At 39.9% G+C, this 21,773-nt stretch overlaps 1 protein-coding gene across 1 annotated transcript; it reads right to left on the bottom strand.

Annotated features, from left to right (window-relative positions):
- Positions 1–6: 6 nt before the first annotated feature.
- Positions 7–21,627, bottom strand: smyd5 (SMYD family member 5). Its single transcript, XM_050042881.1, has 13 exons — positions 21,522–21,627; positions 18,253–18,361; positions 14,391–14,530; positions 10,342–10,463; positions 10,172–10,241; positions 7,736–7,840; positions 7,486–7,548; positions 5,891–5,961; positions 4,185–4,291; positions 3,941–3,997; positions 3,728–3,822; positions 1,708–1,778; positions 7–1,225 (listed from the first exon to the last, which is right to left on the bottom strand). The coding sequence occupies exons 1-13, from the start codon at positions 21,612–21,614 to the stop codon at positions 1,075–1,077; spliced, it is 1,254 nt and encodes a 417-aa protein (XP_049898838.1). The 5' UTR covers positions 21,615–21,627; the 3' UTR covers positions 7–1,074.
- Between the last annotated feature and the right edge of the window lie 146 nt (positions 21,628–21,773).

Genomic DNA, 21,773 nt, shown 5'->3' on the forward strand with positions numbered 1-21,773 from the left:
AAAAACCAAACTGTATTTCAGTGGCTGGATGCCTCGCATATGACAAGACTGTAATTACAACAGGATAAAAACAAATAGCATCTTCCGTACAGTAATGCATAGTCAAAGAAACTTATTTTATGGAGAAAACACCTGAGAACCAATTGACCCTTGCTTTATCACTTTGCCTTGAAATGATAACAATTCTTCTGGGTTAGATTTAATGTACCTGGAGGTGGGACACAGTGTAATAAATATTAGGACAGTTTAGTTCAGCACACTGGATCAAACAGCACAATAACTGAGAATAAAATACTGACTTCAGCTTTAATTTAAAGCCGCAGTTCCCCTCAGCTCTTTAGACCTTTTTAGGTTCTTTCAGCTCATTGTTTTGGGGTTTTTTTGGCCTCCAACTTTACTGTTTTGATTCATTCTCACCACTCTCATCAATGTTTGCAGCAGCAGCAGCTACGTTCAGCAAAAAGTAATGTTAACTTGCCCTCTCTGCCTTTGACTGCTAGGTATGGTCACAAATGTGCTCTGATGCAGCTGTAACCACACCCAACGGTGATGTCACAGCATACAGAAGAGCACCTGTACATCTCTGTAGCAAGGTGAGAAATTAAACTACCACAGAGCAGAAGATTTTCAGGGGGTGCTTGGATACTCTTTAATAAAGCTGATATGTCAAATATTACAGCTGGTGGTGCTGCCTCCATGTGGCCAGATTGTTAAATCTGTAATAATTTTTTTTACTGTGGACTGTTAAGAAATGTCAGCCTTTTTATACTACCAGTGCTTTTTTTTTTTCCAAAAAAGCCTGAAAGCTGGAAGTCATAATCTTTGTTTTATTTAAGTGTGTTCAGTGTGCTGAAGTAGAAACTGTTCTTATACTTACACACAGTGTTCTGCAGCTAAAACTGGACAACGTAAGAGTGAAATGCATTGATGATGAGACATTTTTCCACACATTTGGACAGTTCTGGTGAAATGCAGCTCCTGGTTTGAACTGGTCTTTGTTCCTGCAGGCTTCATAGTTGCTTAGCGTGGTGGCAGGAAGGGGAATGGCTGAGAACAATATGGGCAAGTCTTTCATCAGACATCTGTCATCTCATCTTCCATCTCATCCCCCTCTGTTTCACCTTCTGCCTCTCCTTCTTCCTCCTCCTCCTCCTCTGATGTCACGTCCAGCTCATCCATCTGGGAGACGCACTTTGGACACGAGCAGACAAACAGGTAGTTCTCCCTGGGAAGAAAATGTTCCACCAGTCATATTGTTGCACTTCTGACAAGAGCTGAAATTAATCAGAGGCATTTTACGGTCTGCTGTTCAGAATGCTGCGCACTAGAGCAAATTAGTGTTAAACACTTTGTGCAATTAATACTTTCAATCAGCATGTGTGATTTGGGGGCCTCATGAATATTACTACAGGCATTCATTCACACCACCAACCAGGAGTGCAACTGTACTTTTTCAAGGGTGAGAATGATCACAGGATGCTGTAGAAAGTCTTTCAGAGACTTGCAAAACAAACTTGCCCCCGTCAGTGTTGGACTGACATGTTGATCAATGAGGAGCGAAAGCACAGAAGTGGCCATTAGACCCCTCGCATCTCTGCCTCGAGACTCTCTATTATTGTCTGGAAGGCTTTTTATTGATCCAAATGGAATTCATAACAGTATGACCCCCCATTCAAGTGAATCATCTGAGGGATTACAGATGCTTACCTCAGAATTTTGTGTCTGCTATGACGGCTTCGGTCCCGCTGACAGCAGTCCAAGTAACTGATGCAGATCTCCTGGAAAATAGAAGTAAACAAACAGGTGAACTGGTTGAAGGACCAAAAGTTATCACATGCCTGAGTTATTGAGCCTTAAAGTAACACTTCAACCTCCAAAATCACCATTTGTATATCAATTACTCACTCAGTGTTATTTTAAAGTCATGGACAAAACTTTTCTCGCATCTCTCCAAAGTGAGAGAAGAATCTAAAAACTGAAATGACTTAGGGTGCTTTCACACCTGCCCTGTTTGGTTCAGTTCAATCAAACTCAAGTTTGTTTGCCCCCTAAGTGTGGTTGTTTGGGCAGGTGTGAACACAGCAATTGCACTCAGGTGCGCACCAAAACAACCAGACCGAGACCTTCTTGAAGAGGTGGTCTCAGTTTGGTGACAAAAGAACTCTGGTGCGGTTCGTTTGTGGTGAGAATGTGTTCCGACCTGGATCTGAACCAACTGCAGTCACATGACACATTGTTTGGGTTAAACATGAGCATGTTACAGTCCTGGAGGATTATTAATGTGCACCTCCTCCTGTACTGCCTTAATATGCACATTCAGCACATCCAATGCATCAAAACATTGTTTTCTAGTTGGAGCCGCGCCTCGTTTTCAAACTCTATGGTTTGACTAAAATGAACAATGACAGCAATATAGTCCACGATGAGCAGCGCTAAAATCAACCTGCGTAGTTGTCCCTCCATTGTGACATTAGAAAGTATCACATTTATCTTGTGTACTCTTCTTCAACTTCCTGGGTTTTTCCCGCATGGAAATTCTGACCAATCAAGAGCAGCTTTCTCGTGCAGGCATTTTATCTGGTCCACTTGTAAATGCTGTTGCGAGAACAGGAACCAACTCTCGGGAATTGTGCAACTTTGTAACAAAATAAGTCCCTGATTTGGACTAAAGGAGACAACTCTAGGTCTGAAAGCACCCATAAAGTCATAGGGGTCCGTGTTTCGCAACAGCAAAAGGTATATATCAAAAACGCCTCACACAACTCATGCAGTAAAATCCAGGTCTCATTTTTCCAGTTGTGTGCTCAGTACTTCCCCAACAGGGGAAACTGAACTTTAAATAAAACTCATCTATGCTCTCTTCAGTGCCAGACTCCATTGAAAAAAACAAACAAACAGTAATTTTACCTCAAACACAGGAGTTTCTGGTCTACCACTGCCTCAACGAGTTTGTGTTATTGTATGACTTTGGTGAGTCTGAACTAACCCATTAAAAATACCAAAGTCACACAATAATACAAACAAACTGATTGAAGCAGCAGTAGCAGCTCCTGTGTTCAGTAAGGTAAAATTACTGTTTTTGTCAATGGAGTCTGGCACTGAAGAGAGCATAGATCAGTTTGACTTTCAGTTCAGCTTCCAGTTGGAAAGGGTCGTCTGTTTGGGGAGTACCGAGCATAAAACTGTATAAATGAGACTTGGGTTATACTGCACGAGTTGTGTGTGCGAGAGTTTATGAACAGATGTTTGTTTAGTACAGACCCCTATGACTTCAGTTCATCAAGAATTTTCTCAGTTTTTAGAGTCTTTACCGACCATGGTGACATGCAAGAAAAACTACGTTTTCTTCATGAGGTTAACGTAACGTTTTTCAAACAGCAGAAATAATTCAAGTATTTGTAACAATTTTTTTTCCCCTCTCATGCAGGAAGTCGCTGTGTCCCTCCATCTTCCTACTGGTGAAATCTTACACAAAGCGCTCCTGTCTTAGCGAGCACTGAAAGGAGAGCTTTGCTGTGAAAGTAGCGCGGCTGATGTGACATTACTGTGCCACGCAGATGCAAGGCTTCTCAATCTTTCTGACAGCTTGACAAACCAACTGCAATCCTCAAAGTCTCAGCCTTCTAATACCGTCTGACAAGGGAGCACACAAAGCTAGAGAGGGATGTTCTGTCCTGTCTGTCCCGGGCCAGAATTTATCACTCCGAACCCAGACGTGTCAGCTGACCTCTCCTGGGTTGATGTCACTGAGGGCGCTGAGCTGAAGCAGGAAATTGTTGTCGGGGAAAGACGCCTCTGCGTTGGGTATGCAGCTGTGGTTACCTGCAGGGGTCAGGAACACATAAAAAAAGGGTCGTCAGATGGTGTCACGACCAGAGTAACAGTGTCTGTGAACTGGAGTGACTGGAGCGCTCATAACATGGAGATCATCTGCACTCACATGAGCTCTGAAGCAGAAACAGTCCTGAGCCCTCGCAGTTCAGAAAGTCTCCCGTTTCTACAGAGGAGAGAGACAAATGATGCTGAGATGTGAACACAGGTTACATAACAATCACAGCAATGTCACTGGGACGACACAGACAACAGTAAACACTCGCTCATTCAGTCCTCTACACAAATCTGTTCAATTGAGACAGAAATAATTTACTCAACAAAATACTGCAAGACTGAGATAAAACTGTGACCTTTCTCTATGTCCTTGTACAGCTGGTCGATAAAAGAGTCCAATTGCTCCTTCTGCTGGGCGGGAAGCTCCAGTGCATCGCAGGCATGAACCCACTGACTCAAGGAGCTGAGGAGAAGAATACAGCAGAGAGAGAACATTATCTAAACCAAACTATGATCCAGAATTGTTAAAGTAAGTAAGTAAAATGTATTTATATAGCACTTTTTGAAGACAAAGGTCATAAGGGAGCAGGCAGACCATTCCAATGTTTAGGTGCTACAGCTGCAAAGGCTCAATCACCACAGGTCTTAAGGCGAGTGCGTGAGACAGATGACAAATATAGTGTATTAGATCAAAGAGAGCGAGCTGAAGTACGGGTGAAGTAGTTCAGCTACATAAGAGAGGGAGCCTGACCGTGTAATGCTCTGTACGTAAGAACGAGAATTTCGAACTGGATCCTGAACTCAACAGGGAGCCAATGAAGGGATTTTAAAGGTGAAGAACGAGAGAGAAGGGCGGCAGGATATGGGGTGGTTGATACTGTGGTTGAATATCACAACAATGATGTTACTGATGACTTGTGTCGAGTTTCAAAAACATTAAAATCTGTGTTATTTGCAGATGTTACCACTATTTTATGCTCCGAAGAGGATTTACAGCTGCAGCAGAAAAGAATAAACTGAACAGATGGTTTGACAAAAAACAAAACTGTTACTAAATTTGATAAGGTCCAAAATGATGTTATTTGGAAATCGAAAAATGTATACGCAAGTGCAAATCAAAAAATAATGTTGATATAGAAAAGGTGTGTGAAAATAAATCTCTGGGAGTGATACTGGATCATAAAAATCAGCTGGAAACCTCAAATAAGTCGCACTCAATCAAAGCTGAAAGGCGTATTGCAGTTATGGGAAAATCAAGACGCCAACTGGACCATAAATCAATATAAATATCTATATATATTATCTACTGCTCACTTATTTTACTGCATCTTAATTACTGCGTGGAGGTCTGGGGTAACACCTTGCAAAGACGTGATGATGTCACGTTAGGCTCTGTGACATTGTAACAGGCATTTGTCAGTGTTTTCTAATGTTTCCTTTACTAACAATTATTCTGCAAAGTAATCAGTTTGACTGTAACTAACAGTCGTTGCAGCTCTACTCTGTTTTGCATTTCTGCAGCTTTCAATATAAAATACAACAAATTTCCTACATTCTTTTATTCAACAAACTGACCTGAACACAAAAGGTATCAATAAAAAAGGATCATAGTTACATTTTAAAGTTTAGTTTTATACTGATAATCTCTTGACTAACTCAAAAAATACCTGAGTGCAATATTTTGGTCTTTCATGATGCGTTTATCACGCAGGTTAAGATCACGATGACGATAAAAATACTACATATTAAACTGGATCCCATATGTACAACAGTCACGGCCACATTTTCTGGTATTGACAGATTGCCTGGTCTAACCAACTTAAAAATAACGTACTGGAATGTCTCCCAGTTTGATAATGTATACCTTTGTTACAAATCTTTTTTTCACAATGGAAAATATTTAAAGAAAACACACTGTTTAAAAAGGATAATGAGGAAAGACCGTCTGAAGTCGTGCTGTGTAACTGCCGTAAACCCACAATACTCTTTGTATCTGCATGTTCATATATATATATACAGTATTCTTTTTTCTTTGCAAACAACAAGAGAGGAGAGTGTTTACCTCGTGCCGATGCCTTGTCCGTTGGTTCCAACCAGAGCGAACAGAGAGCGGAATCCCTCGGGGACAAACCACTGCAATGCAATCATATATTCACTGATCAATGCCAAATAAATATTAATCTCATTTGACCCTGTTCATCCTAATGGTCAGGGTCAGCTGTAGTATCTAGAGCTGGTAGGAATTCACTGTGCATTGATTTATTGAGTTGCATTATTATAAACCTCATTCAGGCTGTGATACACAGTTCAACATGTCAGACATTAACTTCATCATTATACATATATATTTCTGTAACATGGTGCCTGTGGTAAAGGTTTCCTACAATAGCATCAAAATGACACGCGGGAAATTTCAGATGACATTTATATTATTAAAGTGATTTAATATGTAGAGCAACATTTAGAGGACAAAGCAAACCAAATAAAAGTCAGAGACCTGACAGCTGAAAGCTCATCACTGAACTGCTATAATTAGCTGCTCTGAGCAACACGCTCCAAGATTTAATGTGCAGCTGCTTTATAACACAAAATCAATCTGCAACCATTCTAATAATTGATTAGTTTTTAACTTGTTGCTCAGTTGCCAGAAAATTAAATTTCAGCAAGATTCATAAATGTGAACGTTTGATGGTTTCATAGTCCTGTGTGAGAGTAAAGTGAAACCCTTTTTAGTTTGGAGTGTTGGCTGGGGGAAAAACACAGATTGATTAGGTCAGCTTGCACTTTAGAAATCATGGTGGACATTGTTTTAAAGACCAAACTATTAATTGATTCAAACCTTGAAACCTGAGACAACTGGCTTGATTTCTTTTAAAAACATGGGAAGGCAATGAACAACAAAAGAAGAAATGACCCAAAAAAGCAAGAAAAAAAAGAAAATTAAAAACAAGAAAATTAGTAAAAAAAGAAAAAACTGTCCCGTACTGCAAATTTCTGCAACAAATAATACAGTAAAATGTATTAGACTCACTGTGCAAGCTTTCTGTGTAATGATTTTTATCAGATGACAGATTAAAAATGCATTTGAAAAATATGGACTTGTTGTGCACACGTCTGTAGAAGATTGCCATCACTCTCATGTCTGTGCAGTAAATATGAAACCAGGTGACCGGTAAAAACAAGGGCAAACAACTGACCTGTCTGTATAAAAACAGTAAAAAATCTGCCGCCCAGCATCTCAGTGCTGTTTAATGTGGGGTTATGTTCTTGACTTTGTCGGGCGCATTGACTTCCTGGACTCTAGTCATCACTGTGAGGTAGCCAGGCGGCCAACAGAGACTCCAGGAAGTCACTTTCAAGATGTAGACCAGCGCAAAACACTCTGCAAAACTGCAACATGTTTCTGTCCTTTAGTTTTTTGGTAGAGATTGAAACAGGATATAACGTGTTTCGGCACGGCATGTGTTTTGGCTTCTTACTATACAGACATGAGAAAGGTATCAGTCTTCTCATCTAACTCTGCAAAAACTGTTTGTTTAATCAAGGAAACAGTTATTAAATTAATGATGAAACTAATTGTTGCAGCACTGCAGCTGTAAAGTATTTAGGAAATCATGAAGAAACATGCAGTGGACACATTTGAATTGTTCTTCTTACCCGACTCAGATGATCATCATAAAGTGCTGCTTTAAAAAGGCTGTGTAACAAGGACAGCTGCCCCTATAGAAACAAGACAGACAGAAAACATACATCATGAACATAGGCGGCCACAGTGGGAATTACAGCTTTGCTTATTGAGCTGTAAAGCAGTGCAATTAGCTTAGAGCATGATATTGTCTTTGAGCTGCCAGATTTTGCAAATCAACAGTTTCATACTGGGAGCAGAAATAACGTGATGGGAACTTACTCTGAACTTGTCTCCCAGGAGCTTGTGGGCGATCTCCTCTTCCTCGTTACCTGTCCGGCTGCAGAAGTGTGAGAACAGCTTCTGCCAGTGTGCTTTGTCTTTGGACTGAATAACAGAAACCAATAAATATTATTAACAACAGTGTGTCCACCAGTTATTATAGGAAATATTCTGCTCATATGCAGTTTATCTCATGTGTGATGTTTCAATGCTCTTTTGTCTTTTGAAGAATTATCTAAACGAATGTGTTATCTTTTATTCTAAATTCACTGTGCCAAGTTAAATCTGCAATAACACATATTTTGGCTGCAAACACAACATTGGCATCACACCACCTTATAGAGATGTTATTTTGGGAAACTTCTTGGCAAACAGTTGCCTATTTACACAGCCTTCAGACACACAGCAGCATTAACATCTGTCTCTTTATGCTCCACACGACATGTTATCAAGATCATGTAATCAAATTACGAAAACGGAATATAATCAGACCAGTTTACGCTTGAAAAAAAGTATAATTATAGTTACATTGTCATGGATTACTTGGTTAAATTTTTCATTACATCTTTAAAATATTTCAGTGTTTCAGGATTATGAAACTTTTTTTCATGATGATCAGTGCTCTGTTAACTCATGAAAAGTGCGTCTAAATAACGAAGTTTCTTAGACAAATGCAATCATTAATAAGGGTAATTTAGTTTTAACCAACTGCATATTCAACTACTGAATATGCAAAATGTATTTTATTTGCATCGAAAATGTTTGGAGATGTTAAAAGAGGAAAAAAAAACACATTATTTGTGGAAATCAAATCTTGGTAGCTTTCTCCATTTTTTAGTAAAAAGTTAAAATATTTAAATGTCCCTCAATGACTTATGGAGATGGGGTGGGATTCAGTAAGTTTATACTTCCTCCCACTCCTTTTCGAATGTGGAAATCAAAGTAACTATACACTGACAACTGCTTTTCAGTATTTGTAAATATTTCTTTGTCTGTCTGCTTGTTCGTATGTTCATGTCTTTTCTTTATTTTACATGTTTGAAATAAACATCCAATATAAAATGTTTGATTTTGAAGTAATCCAAAAGTATTCATACTATGTTCAATTTTTTGTAAACCAATAAATTGCCTTACTAATTACAAAAAATACCATTTAATTTCTATTCAGTAACAGATTACATTTCAAAGTAATCTGAGTCCACCCTGCATGTTCACTAGCCAGGGCGGTAAAACCAAAACAATGAGCTGAAAGATGCTAAAATCCTGAAGAGCTGACCCCTTACAATTTATGCAGAGACATTTATTGTCTATTTAAATAGCAATAGTAAATGGACTGCGCTTGTATAGCACCTCTCTAGTCCTCTGACCACTCAAAGCGCTTTTTACACTACATGTCACATTCACCCATTCACATACTGGTGGCCGAGGCTACCATACATGGTGCCACCTGCTACTCAGTAACCTTTCACACACACAGAACAGCCATCAGGAGTAATTTGGGGTTCAGTATTTTGCCAAAGGTTACTTCAACATGCAGATGGTGGACTCGGAGATGGAACCGCCAATCTTGCCATTAGTGGATGACCTGCTCTACCTCTTAGCCACAGCCGCCCAGTGTATAGGCTCATACAAAAAGTTATCCTTCTCAATGATCACTTACGACCCACTAGAAATGTGTAGCAGCGCATTTATCTGCAGACACTCTTCCCTCTGTCTGTATTTTTTCTTTTGTTGTATTCAGGACATTTATGGGCACAGCACTCAGGTGAGGTCAGGACTTTAAAAAAAAAAAAAAAAAAAAGGTAAGAACTAGGTGGCAGACAGTAAGCAGCACAGATCCAAGACAAAGCTATGCAAATTGTGGACACAGCACTGACAAAAAGCAAATATAATGAGCCAAAAAACTAAGCGGACAAAGCTTGTTCCAAAACGGGAGTGGATCTGGGCTTGGTGTTGACCTGTTTTCTGTTCAGCTTTTCCATTACAACTAATATAATGTTCATACAATAGTACCAATAGTAGTGTACGTACAGGGAGTGTAGAGAGGAGGGACCAAGTCTGAATGTGTTTGCGAACAGGAACCAAAAACTAGTATATCTTTAAAGTTTTCAAATGAATGTGTGTAAAACTGCCTCAAATCCACGAGAGCAAAGTCTATAACAAATGTCCTCTCGCCAGCTGACAATATAATTTTCACATCCCGCTTTCATATTTAGGACGTCTGTATTATTCAGTGAAAAGTTAATTTCAAGCTAGGTTTAACACCCATCAAAAAGTGATGGGGAGTCAGAGTGGGCAATAAAAATCCAAATTATATGCAGCATGTTTTGTTCTTTTACAGCAGGGTGTTTGTATTCTGTTTGTAATATGATTAGTACACACCAGAATGAATTCAACTCCTGATGGTTTAGGAGCTAACAGTGATCAGAGACTCACCTGTTTGACTACAGCTACCATTCTGGCCATGAGCATGATGCTGGCGGTCTCTGGGGGATAATGCATACTCCTGGAGAGAAGACAGAGGATCTTCGTTGAGGTGAATAACATCAACACACACACACACACAGAGGGTTTACCATGAAGGTATCTATAAAACACTCTCTGACCTCCATGCATCTTTAAGCTTGTTGATGGGGTGGTCCGGGTCGTCCTGGGAGGAACCCAAACACAGAACCCGATGGTACTGATCTGCTGCAGCCTGTCGACACTCGCTGCTACAGTACATCACCTGCAGAGAAGGAGAGCGGTTTATATCAGACACAAGACACTGACAAGGGCCAAAAATAATTAGAAAGTATTTCAAGTGACAGGTGCGTCAATATTAAAACATGGTCAGGATTCCCAGGGTCATGGAAAAGTCATGGAATTTTGTTTTGTTTTGTGTAATGAAAATGTTACAGTGGATAACCTTCATTAATGCAACATAAGGGCAAATTTATTTTCTGTAGCCACCAACCTAATGTCGCTGTAATATGTGTCGGTGCATGCGACATTTGGTTACCATCACATACACGTACATTTCTTCATTTTCTCCCTGCATTCTGTCTCCGCCTCCATGTTTGCCAGCTAGCTCAAATTATGTTTAAACAGAGTTTGAATCTGATATGTTTGGAAAAACGTAGTGCAGGGTTAATCGTGGTCCCTAAAGTCTCCAAAGGTAGCTCAGGAGCCAGAGCCTTCAGCTATCAGGCTCTTCTTCTGTGGAATCATCTTCCTGTTGCGGTCCGGGAGGCAGACACCGTCTCCACATTTAAGACTAGACTTAAGACTTTCCTCTTTGATAAAGCTTATAGTTAGGGCTGGCTCTTATGGTTAGGGATGGTTCTTATAGTTAGGGCTGGCTCTTATGGTTAGGGATGGTTCTTATGGTTAGGGCTGGCTCTTATGGTTAGGGCTGGTTCTTATGGTTAGGGCTGGCTCTTATGGTTAGGGCTGGCTCTTATGGTTAGGGCTGTTTCTTATGGTTAGGGCTGGTTCTTATGGTTAGGGCTGGTTCTTATGGTTAGGGCTGGTTCTTATAGTTTGGGCTGGCTCTTATAGTTAGGGCTGGTTCTTATGGTTAGGGCTGGTTCTTATGGTTAGGGCTGGCTCAGGCTTGTTTTGGACCAGCCCCTAGTTAGGCTGACTTAGGTCTAGTCTGCCAGGGGACCTCCTATAATACATAGAGCACCTTCTCTACTTCTGTCTGTCTGTCTTCTCAGTTTCTGAAAAGTTGGTTCTTCTTCACTTGCTAACATTCATGTCCTGTTACTGCATCTCACTAACTCGGCTTCTTCTCCAGAGTCTTTGTGCCCCACTGTCTCGAATCACGGCTACGCCTGGATAGTGTGTCGTGGTTGTGCTGCTGTCATGGTCCTGCCTGATGCCTCCTACTACTGCTGTTATTATCGTCATACTTCTACTGTTAATACATACATATGATTATTGTCATACTGTCATATATTAATATATACTAATAACATATGCTACCACAATTACTGTTATTATTATATTATCATTACAGAAATTAATGTTATTGTAGCTACTGTCATTGCTGTCTGTCCTGTCTCTCTCTCTGTCTCTCTCTCTGTCTCATTGTGACATACGGATTACTATACATTTATTATGTTGATCTGTTCTGTACGACATCTATTGCACGTCTGTCCGTCCTGGAAGAGGGATCCCTCCTCAGTTGCTCTTCCTGAGGTTTCTACCGTTTCCTTCCCCCATTAAAGGGGATTTTGGGGAGTTTTTCCTTGTCTGCTGTGAGGGTCCTAAGGACAGAGGGATGTCGTATGCTGTAAGCTCTGTGAGGCAAACTGTGATTTGTGATATCAGGGTTTAGAAATAAAATCAAACTGAATTGATATTAAAAAATGCCAGGCAAGAAATTAAACAACATTTATTATGGGTCCTTGAAAAGTAATGAAAAAGTTTTGAAATTTTTTCCACGAAAATGTGTGGGAACCTTGTACGTATTTAGCATTCAATAAACTTTGAATCCATCCCCGACACACACACACACACACAGGAGTTGAACCGTGCTCTTGTTATACCGCTCATATCCTTTGTTTTTTACTCTTTTATGTATTGTCTGTAATTGTTGTGTTTGATCTATGCGAGCTGCTGGATACCTAAATTTCCCCCGAGGGGATGAATAAAGTATCTTCTATCTCTCTACAGCAGTTTCCTTAATCACTAACTGAAAACCAACGGTGTTCATCGCTTAGCAACAGCTACTGTGTGAGGTTACTGTAACCAGTCTATTATTTGTGTGGTTTATTATTTACTTCAGAAAGGTGATGTGATTTACAGCTACAGGAGGGGGGAGTGTTTCACATCAGTCCAGCTGAATGAGTAAACAAATCACAAATGAATGAACCTTCATGAATAAATATGTTTAGTGGATATACTGTACGTGCAAAGGTGTCTGTGTGTGTGTGTATGTATCCCTGACTTTATGAGTGTGTGTGCAGTATGTTATGTATGTGTCTAATGAGTGAACTTATTCAACCATCCTGTCATTTTTGCTTTAATCTTTTATTTCCTGACCTGATATACATGTGTTGTTTTATTTCTGTAAAACTTTTAAGATGTGATTTCTAGTATAGTAAATGTTGCATTTACACAGAAAAAAACAAACAAACCTGGGATATCTTTTTTTCCATTTTTAAAAATGGAATAATAGATGGAGAGATTGACAGACAGTTGCACTTCAAGTGTTAATACGTATATTTAATTCTCTCTTCACAACACATTAAATAGTAATATAATGTGATGTATTTTATGATATATATTTTTCATCTCTACAGCCGATTCTCTTTTGAATACAGGACAGGGCAAGAGTCTAAGCACTGGGGCTACTCTCTTGGCTGGTTGTTATTCTAGATTTATATGATGATTGATGATGATGTTGATGACCACATTTTATAGACATCTATAGATACCAAGGATGTTTGATGACAGAAAGATGTTGATGTTGTACACTACCTTATCCATCTTGCAGGGTCACTATGCACTTTACTTAACCTTGTGTACTTCAGGGGCTGTATTCACAAAGCTAAGAGTTGCTCCTAGTCACGAAAATTCCAAAAATTGTGACATTTTCTTAGAATTTCTCTTTAAAGTTAAGACTAATTCCTTGAAGATAAAAGTAAAGATATTACACAGAGCATTTTAGACCTTGAAACTGTTAGGAGCAGGGAGGAGGACTTTCAAGAGGCTTAAGAGTTTCTTAGAAAATGGTGGAAAGACAAAGAGGTCGGAGTAATGTTCTCCAAATGCTGGATGACAGTGAGTAAATGAAATGCTACAGATTAGATCATGCAGGGATCATATGTATGGTTCATGTCATTAGGGATACGCACACATTTCACGCCTAACACTATAACACCAAATAATCACAACACTAAGATATTTGGGAAACTGGAAAAATGTCACAGTGCAGCAGTGATGACTTGAGTCCGTCTCAACCTTCTTTCACAGTCAGCAGTTAATTTCATTTCCACGGGGTGTCCACACCTTACAGGCTCTCAAAGGGGTGTGTCTGTGACAACCAATCACATCTGATAAAAGAATGCATCACATCTAGCAACAAAGTCAACCACACCTCCTGCTTTTACTGTATTGTTCTTTTTAATTTAATCCACTAAACTGGTCTTCATTTTCATCTTCATTATTTTATTGCACTTGAAATATATTGATTTTATGTCTTCTGTAAAGAACTTTGACTCTGGCTTTTAAAAAGCACTGTATTAATACAATTATTAGTAGCTCAGAAATTAGAAGTCATTTTGCTGCAGTTAAATCTGAGCGTGTTTGCACGTGGCCTGACTGTACTAACACTGTAAATACAAAGAAACCACCCAGGATGAACAGTTATCTCAGTTTTTCACTTTGGTTAATGTAAAAATAGACAGACAGATTATCTTATAGATCCATAGTATCAATACTGGCCTCTAAAAATTGATCAGCTCGTCATGTCGCCCACCACCCACTCAGTGGAAGTTCCAGTCTGACCACAGCTGCCTTTAAATCAATACGTTTGTCATATATTGATCTGACCACTGTTTCAGGCCATTTTCATTCTATAAGAAATAAATTACAACTTCTACATAAGAAGTTTAAGCTTTCAAAAACCAACATGAGTCAAATCCATGCATCAACATATCCTGACCTGGCACTGAGGGCAGGCTTGGTGCAGCTCTGGTCGAACACGGCAGAGCTCCGGGTGAGGAAGGCTGAGTCCAGGGATGCCGCTGAGTCTCCTCGCATTCTCCTCTGCGGTCTCCAGAGCACGTAAGCAGTACTCACAGGCTGTAAGAGGACACAGAGCAGCAGCAGAGCAGGTGAGCGGACGTAAAACATTAATGCAGAGCCTGTTGGTTTAAGATATTAAAGTTTCAGTCCAGATCGAACTCCTAAAACTCTGATTTATCCAGGTTTTGTCCAGTCTGATAAAACATACATGCTTCTGTCGTCCCTGTGTGTGTGTCTCAACAATATACAGTCATATATTATAAACACAGCGTCTGTCACTCCTTCCTTCCAAACACAAGATGCAGTTAATAAGACCAGTAAGTAGCCATGTCCCAGCAGTCTGAAGGTCCCTATGTTTCTTGTCTCTCAAATGACGGCGAAATGCCAGTCAAAGAAGGAACCTCTGTACCTCTGTATGTGCAGAGGGGGGGAAATAAGTATTCAACATGTTAATCTTTTTTTTATTTAACATATTTCCAACGCAGCTATTCACATTAAATTTACACCAGACATTCATATTAACTCAATAAACCTATACAGATAAAGAAATCAGGTAATTCAAATCCATAAAAAGTGCCAATGAAGTGGAATAATACAAGAAATAGTACTGAATAAGCTAGCTGAAATGTATTTAATAATTGGCAGAGAAGCTTTTGTTTGCAACGTCAGCTTTTTACGATGCTTCCTGTATGAAGAAATCAATCTCTCACAGTGTTCAGAAGGGATTTTAGTCCATTCTTTCACACAGATAATCTTTAAATCTAGAAGATTCTGGGAGGCAGTTTGTGAATCTTCACCTTTAAATCTGGTGATTGACTCGGACATTCAAACACTTGTATTTTCTTCCACTAGAACCAACTGACTGTCTCCTTTGCAGTATGTTTTGGATTGCTGTCCTGCAGGAAATTCAGATTAGCAGATTGAGAATAGGTGACAGCAACTTGAACAGCACACTTTTTGTATCTATCAGGGAAACATCCAATGGGTTATTGTAGTCAGTGTAGAGTAAAGGAGTCAGTGGAGCATATTCTTATTTATGCAGGAAAAATGATGACGAAAGAAGGGTGATGATGGCAGGAATACAGAAGGTAGGACAAAGGGAGGTCAAGATTAAGAACGTGCTTGAGAGTGGAGGAATGGCGGAGGGGAGAAAGGTGTTATTTAGGTTTCTGAAAGTGACAGGACTTATCAGAAGACTGTAGCAGATAAGGGTAGCAGTGGTTGGATAAAACCAGAAGGAGGCAGTAATGCAACTTGAGGGACGCCAAGTGCCGTAAAACAGGAGAAGGAGAAGAGGAAGAAGAAACAGAAGAAGAAGAAGCAGGAGCAGAAGAGGAAGACATTCCTGCTACATGGCTCTGTTCATCTTTCCTTTGATAATTTAGATTCTGCTGGTGCCATGAGAAGAGAAACAGCCCCATACCGTGATGCCTCCACCACTACCTACACTGTAGGTGTAATATTTCTAAAGTCAGATGCAGAGCCATTCGTCCTCTTGACATAACATCATACTTTTTGCAGAAAAGTTTGATCCTTATCTCGTCTGATCACACTATTTCCCCCAGTGATCTACAAGTTTGTAGATGTGATGTGCCAGGTTTGGAGGAGAATTGGCCCTGTGTATACCCTACAAATATATACCTACAGTGAAGTTCGGAGGTGGAAATATCACGGTACGGGGGCTGTTTCTCTTTTCATGTCACCAGCAGAATCCAAATGATCAAATGGAAGATGAGTGGAGCCATGTACCAGGACAGTGAGGACGAGACGCTGGTGGACCTTCCAGAAGGACAAAGATCCAAAACATACAGCGAAGGAGACTCAACTGGTTCCAGAGGATAAAATAAAGGTGTTTGATTGGCACAGTCTTAAACCAGACTTAAACCTCATAGAACATTTCTGAAAGGAACTGAAGATCGAGATTCACAGTGTTTCATTGTACTTTCATGTGCTGACTCTGGATCTGACCAAGGATGCTTTTATGTCTGGCGTTTTTATACCCAAAATAAAACTCCATCAGTCTACCATAAAAATTTATATTACTTTATTTTATTTATATTATTTATATATTATTTTATCCCTATATTACAACTTGCGCTATTTTATGTATCTGATTCTCATTTTGTTTTTTACGCATGGTTTTCTTTTTTATATATATATATATACATATTTAATGAGCGCTGTTAAAGGGAGCAGAGATACAAGATTTTCATTGCCAACAACNCTATTTTATGTATCTGATTCTCATTTTGTTTTTTACGCATGGTTTTCTTTTTTATATATATATACATATTTAATGAGCGCTGTTAAAGGGAGCAGAGATACAAGATTTTCATTGCCAACAACTGCCTCTCTGTAATTGTTGTGCACATGATAATCAAGAACTTGAAACTACCGGCACAATCATTTTTTAAATTTAATTTATGCTTCTTGATGTTGGTGTTGCAGAACTCTCTTTATTATGATGCACAACAACACCAAGACACAGGCACATGCACAGATATACACTTCTGCCCTCTGACTAGATAAGTGCCATTTTAAGTGCAACATTTCCTTTCTATTTTAATATTTTAGTTTTTAAATTTGGCCCATGGCATCAATTCTCCATGAAAGGTGTGCTGTAACACCTGACATGTGCATTTGAGTTTCCACTCTGCCACACCACAAGAGCCCCTGCCCCTCCCTCATCAAGGTCACCTGTCACAGTCACTACAGTTAATGCACTTAGATCGAGCGCCCTGCAGAGCAGCATCACGTCTCCCTGTGACCTGTGTTCATGGACAGCCAGGTGACGATAGTGTTTGCTCTAAGCCTCGGTATTGTTTATAACTGTTGTGAGATTAAACTATGAAAACATCTCAAAACAGCCATGCTAATTTAGACAAGACAAGTTAGTCTGGCATAAATCACACCGTCTCCCTCCCTGATTCCAGTTCACCAACTGCCCGTTGCGAGTGGAGACAGATGCCGAATTACTTTCCCACTTCCACACGTCTTTAAAAACCAAAACTCAACTCGAAATAATATTTAGATCTCCCACGCTGAGGATCTGATAATTCATTTAAATAAATCTGTAATGCGGTTTGGTGCTGCACATGCCTTGTGCTGCAGGCGTCTGCTCTCCAAGATCTTTTAAGAATATTCAAAGCCTATTTAGAGGATAATTTTAAGTATTAGTACGTGACTATTTCATGAAATTTCAGTGGTTTTCTTCTATACACAAATTTCATTGTTTACAAATTCTTGGTAGGTGGACTGAATTTAATTTCTGAACCAACAGGAAATAAAGCATTTAGCTGGTTATATTAAAGGGTTACATCAAGAGAAAGTATAAAATAAGCCATGGATTTAAGGCCTGAAGAAAAGACCCATGTTTGTAAGAAGCTGAATTTGATGTAAAAAGACTCTTTTTTTTATTTTGATTTTTAATTTTTTTTTTTTTTTTTTTTTTTTGATTTGTCCCCTGCCACCTGAGTGTGGTTTCCATTTACATAAATAAATACATTTCCACCATAAATTGATGCAGAAAAATTCAACAGAATGAAGGAAATTAAGTGTTTGAGGCTCAAACTTCCTGGTGGAGGACCCCCAGAGCCCCCCATTGATATGTGTCCCTCGCAATGTTTAAAAATTACATACCCTTGTCTGCATCACTGTACGTGTAGTAAAATAAATATGTAACTTACTGTTAATAATTATGAGAGGTGCCTCCTTTTTTTGGCTTGAGCACCTGCCCCCAAACTAAATGTGTGTGTGTTTAAATTAAGTCGGCATCTCACCTTTATATTTATACAGAGCATTCCACAGGAACTGGGCGGCGACCAGAGGACGCTCAAAGAAAATGGTGTCTCCCTTCTTGAAGCTCCTTTTGGCGAAGAGACCTTTGCCCTGAACATGAATAATAAACCATTAGTGTTGTGCACAACAAACCTTTGTAGACACAGCAGCCTCGGTCTCTTTAAACCCACCAACGCCACAATATCTCGGCTGGTACGCTGTGAAAACTTCCCCTTCATTGAACTTTTGATCCGTGTCTTTCAGCTCATTAGCACCAAAGCACAGAAACCATTTATAAAACACAGTGTTTGTTTTGTCCGTCTTTACCCTCACACTATCACAGCTCTGAAGGCTTTTAACTGGAGGATTCCTGTGACCCTGCGGAGGATAAGCACGCATACATAAGAGATGAATGGATTTCTTATCAACAACAATTACAGCGGGCAGCACTCACAGTGAAATAATGTGATTCTGGCTCCTAAACAAGGAACAGCAGCTGCTTTAATTCAATGCCAATGACATATTTATTGGTTTATGCTGACTTGAATCAAGTGTCAGACTACCCTTCTCTCTGCCCTCCAATATAAACCTCACATTAAACCTGAGGCTAAATTCAATTATTCGGTTTCTCTTTACTTTGTGAGCTCAGTGATAACCCCTGCATCAATACTGTCAGGTGCACTGACAAGAATAAGCAACATTTATTTAAGTTTGGGTCAGTAGAAGAAGAATTCAGGTCCTTTACTTAAAAGGTCCAGTGTGTAGGATTTAGGGGGATATAGTGGCAGAAATAGAATATGATATAATAAATGTGTTTTCTTTAGTGTAAAATCAAGATCACCATGTTTCTACAGTAGCACAGAACGTTCAAAGCAAGCAATGGCTCCAGATAGGGCCATTCCTGTTTTGACGTTTTTGTGTCAGCCACCATACTTCTCCTACACATTCAGCACACAGGAGAAGTTTCAGTTGGTTGCAATCTGCAACCTCACCACTAGATGCCACTAAATCCTACAAAATAGACCTTTAAAAGGGATAGTGCACCCAAAAATGAATTCAGCCATTATCTACTCACCCATATGCCGAGGGAGGCTCAGGTGAAGTTTTAGAGTCCTCACAACACTTACGGAGATCCAAGGGGAGAGGGGGTAGCAACACAACTCCACCAAATGGAGGCTGATGGCGCCCCAGATTAAAACGTCCAAAAACACATAATTGAAACCACAAAATATCTCCATACTGCTCGTCCGTAGTGATCCAAGTGTCCTGAAGCCCAGACATAACAAGTTGTTTGGAAAAACATCATTTGAACTCCGTTTTTAGCCTCATTGTAGCCTGTAGCTCTGACTGCCTCTCTGTACACCATGTTCACGTGTGCGCTTGCGCGAGACCGTGAGACATGGGCACCACCTTCATGTGTGTTCACGTGCTTTCGCGGGTCTCACGCGCAGATAGGCAGTTCGAGCTGCAGGCTACAGTGAGGCTAAAAACAGAGTTCAAATGATGTTTTTCCAAACAATTTTTTATGTCGGGGCTTCAGGACACTTGGATCACTACGGACGAGCAGTATGGAGATATTTTATTTTTTCTTGGACGTTTGAATCTGGGGCGCCGTCGGCCTCCATTAGGTGGAGTTGTGTTGCTACCCCCTCTCCCCTGGGATCTCCACAAGTGTTGTGAGGACTCTAAAACTTCACCTGAGCCTCCCTCAGCATATGGGTGAGTAGATAATGGCTGAATTTTCATTTTTGGGTGCACTATCCCTTTAAGACCAGAATCTGACTTTTTGACATTTGTTTTACCAAATAAAATAAACCATTTGTGTTTTCCTTTCGCCCACCATAGTGGTCATCAGACAAACACTGATTTTTTTTTATTTTTTCTGTTTTTTTTTATAGGTTTAAATCATTGAGGTTGTTTGTTTTGGACAGAAGAGACCTCTGCGATTAATTAATCAATTCATTCATTTCTTTTCCATAACCGCTTATCCTCTTAGAGGTCACAGCAGGCCTGGAGCCTATCCCAGCTGATACTGGGTGAGAGGTAGAGTACACCCTGGACAGGTCACCAGACTATCACAGGGCTGACACAGAGACAGACAACCATTCACACTCACATTCACACTTACGGCCAATTAAGCTGACATGCATGTCTTTACCATGTCTAGCTGAAGCACCTGGAGAAAACCCACTTTGCTGAGCAACAGTTTTGTGTGAAATGAATTAAAGGCCTGTCCCAAATAAAGGCCTGTTAATTTCTGTGATTTAAACAAATAATAGCCCAGGCTATAATTTGAAGTTTTATGGTATTCATTCCACAGAGAAAAATGCTCCCTGACGGTGTTTTACTATTATATGAGATGATTTGGGGTATTTGTGTGTGCTGCATTTTACTGCTGCACATTTGACGTTGTGTTCATTTAACTCCTTTATATACTGGTGGGTATTTTAATCTACATCAGTGCATCATATTCTATAAGATCATACTTTATTTGTATCGTTGCTGTCCTGTGAGAACAATGTGTCACTAAAAAGCTTCATGGTGTCAGAAAAATAGCCCTGTGTTAATCTTTGAGACGATGCTTTATCAGCTGATCCAAGAAGGTTTTAAAATGGTTTATTTCACCTAAGAAGCAGGAGAACTTTCTCAACACATATAGGATCATTCTTTAGTTTATCACAAACATACAACATCAACACATCTGGAGATACAGGACAGGAAGGGGCTGAACATTTAAGACAAATGTAGTGCAGTAAAAAGGACAGTACACACCTTTGAAATGTAGTAGAGTACAAGTAGACAGTAGAATAAAATGGAAATACTCAAATAAAATACAAGTAGCTCGTACAAGTACAGGCCTAGTACTGGTAAATGTACTTACTGACATGTCACCACTTGTTTTGGTTTAGTTTAGTGGTTGTAATCCGACATAATAAAGTCACTTTGGTCACACATATCTCACTATAATAAGTTTAATGGTGTAAATGGTGGATGGTGTCCCTTCACTTACTCAGTTTAAATTGAGGTGAACACACTGAACGTACAAACCAGTAACTTACTGGTAGTTTCGGACACTGACAGATTTAATATTGCCACCACTATCACCACCAGTCCAGCTCCCCCAGTATCTCTGAGCTCACCTGGCTCGGCTCAGCCCGGCTCTGCTCCACACTGACATCAGACTAACGTCCCCACACCGCCGCTACAGACTCACCATAAACCACAGAGCTGTCTACATGTCTTTATTTTAACAACCTTTAACCTGTCTTACCTTTATATTGTCGATAAATCGCACGTCCACGCCGCTGGCAACTTTGCCGGGGTCCACGCAGAAGGAAAACATGTCATCCAGGGGAGCCGCCATGTTTGTGACGACCTTTCACCTTTCAACTGTGACGCTTTATCTCTGCACACAGGCAGCAGCGCCCTCTGGTGGTGAAGATGTGAACTGCAGCTCAGTCCCACAGCTCAATACAACTGATGGTTTATTATTGTGAGTGACTGAGACTGAAAATAAGACTAT

This window comes from Epinephelus moara, chromosome 4, assembly GCF_006386435.1.
Source record: "Epinephelus moara isolate mb chromosome 4, YSFRI_EMoa_1.0, whole genome shotgun sequence".
Lineage (NCBI taxonomy): Eukaryota > Metazoa > Chordata > Actinopteri > Perciformes > Serranidae > Epinephelus > Epinephelus moara.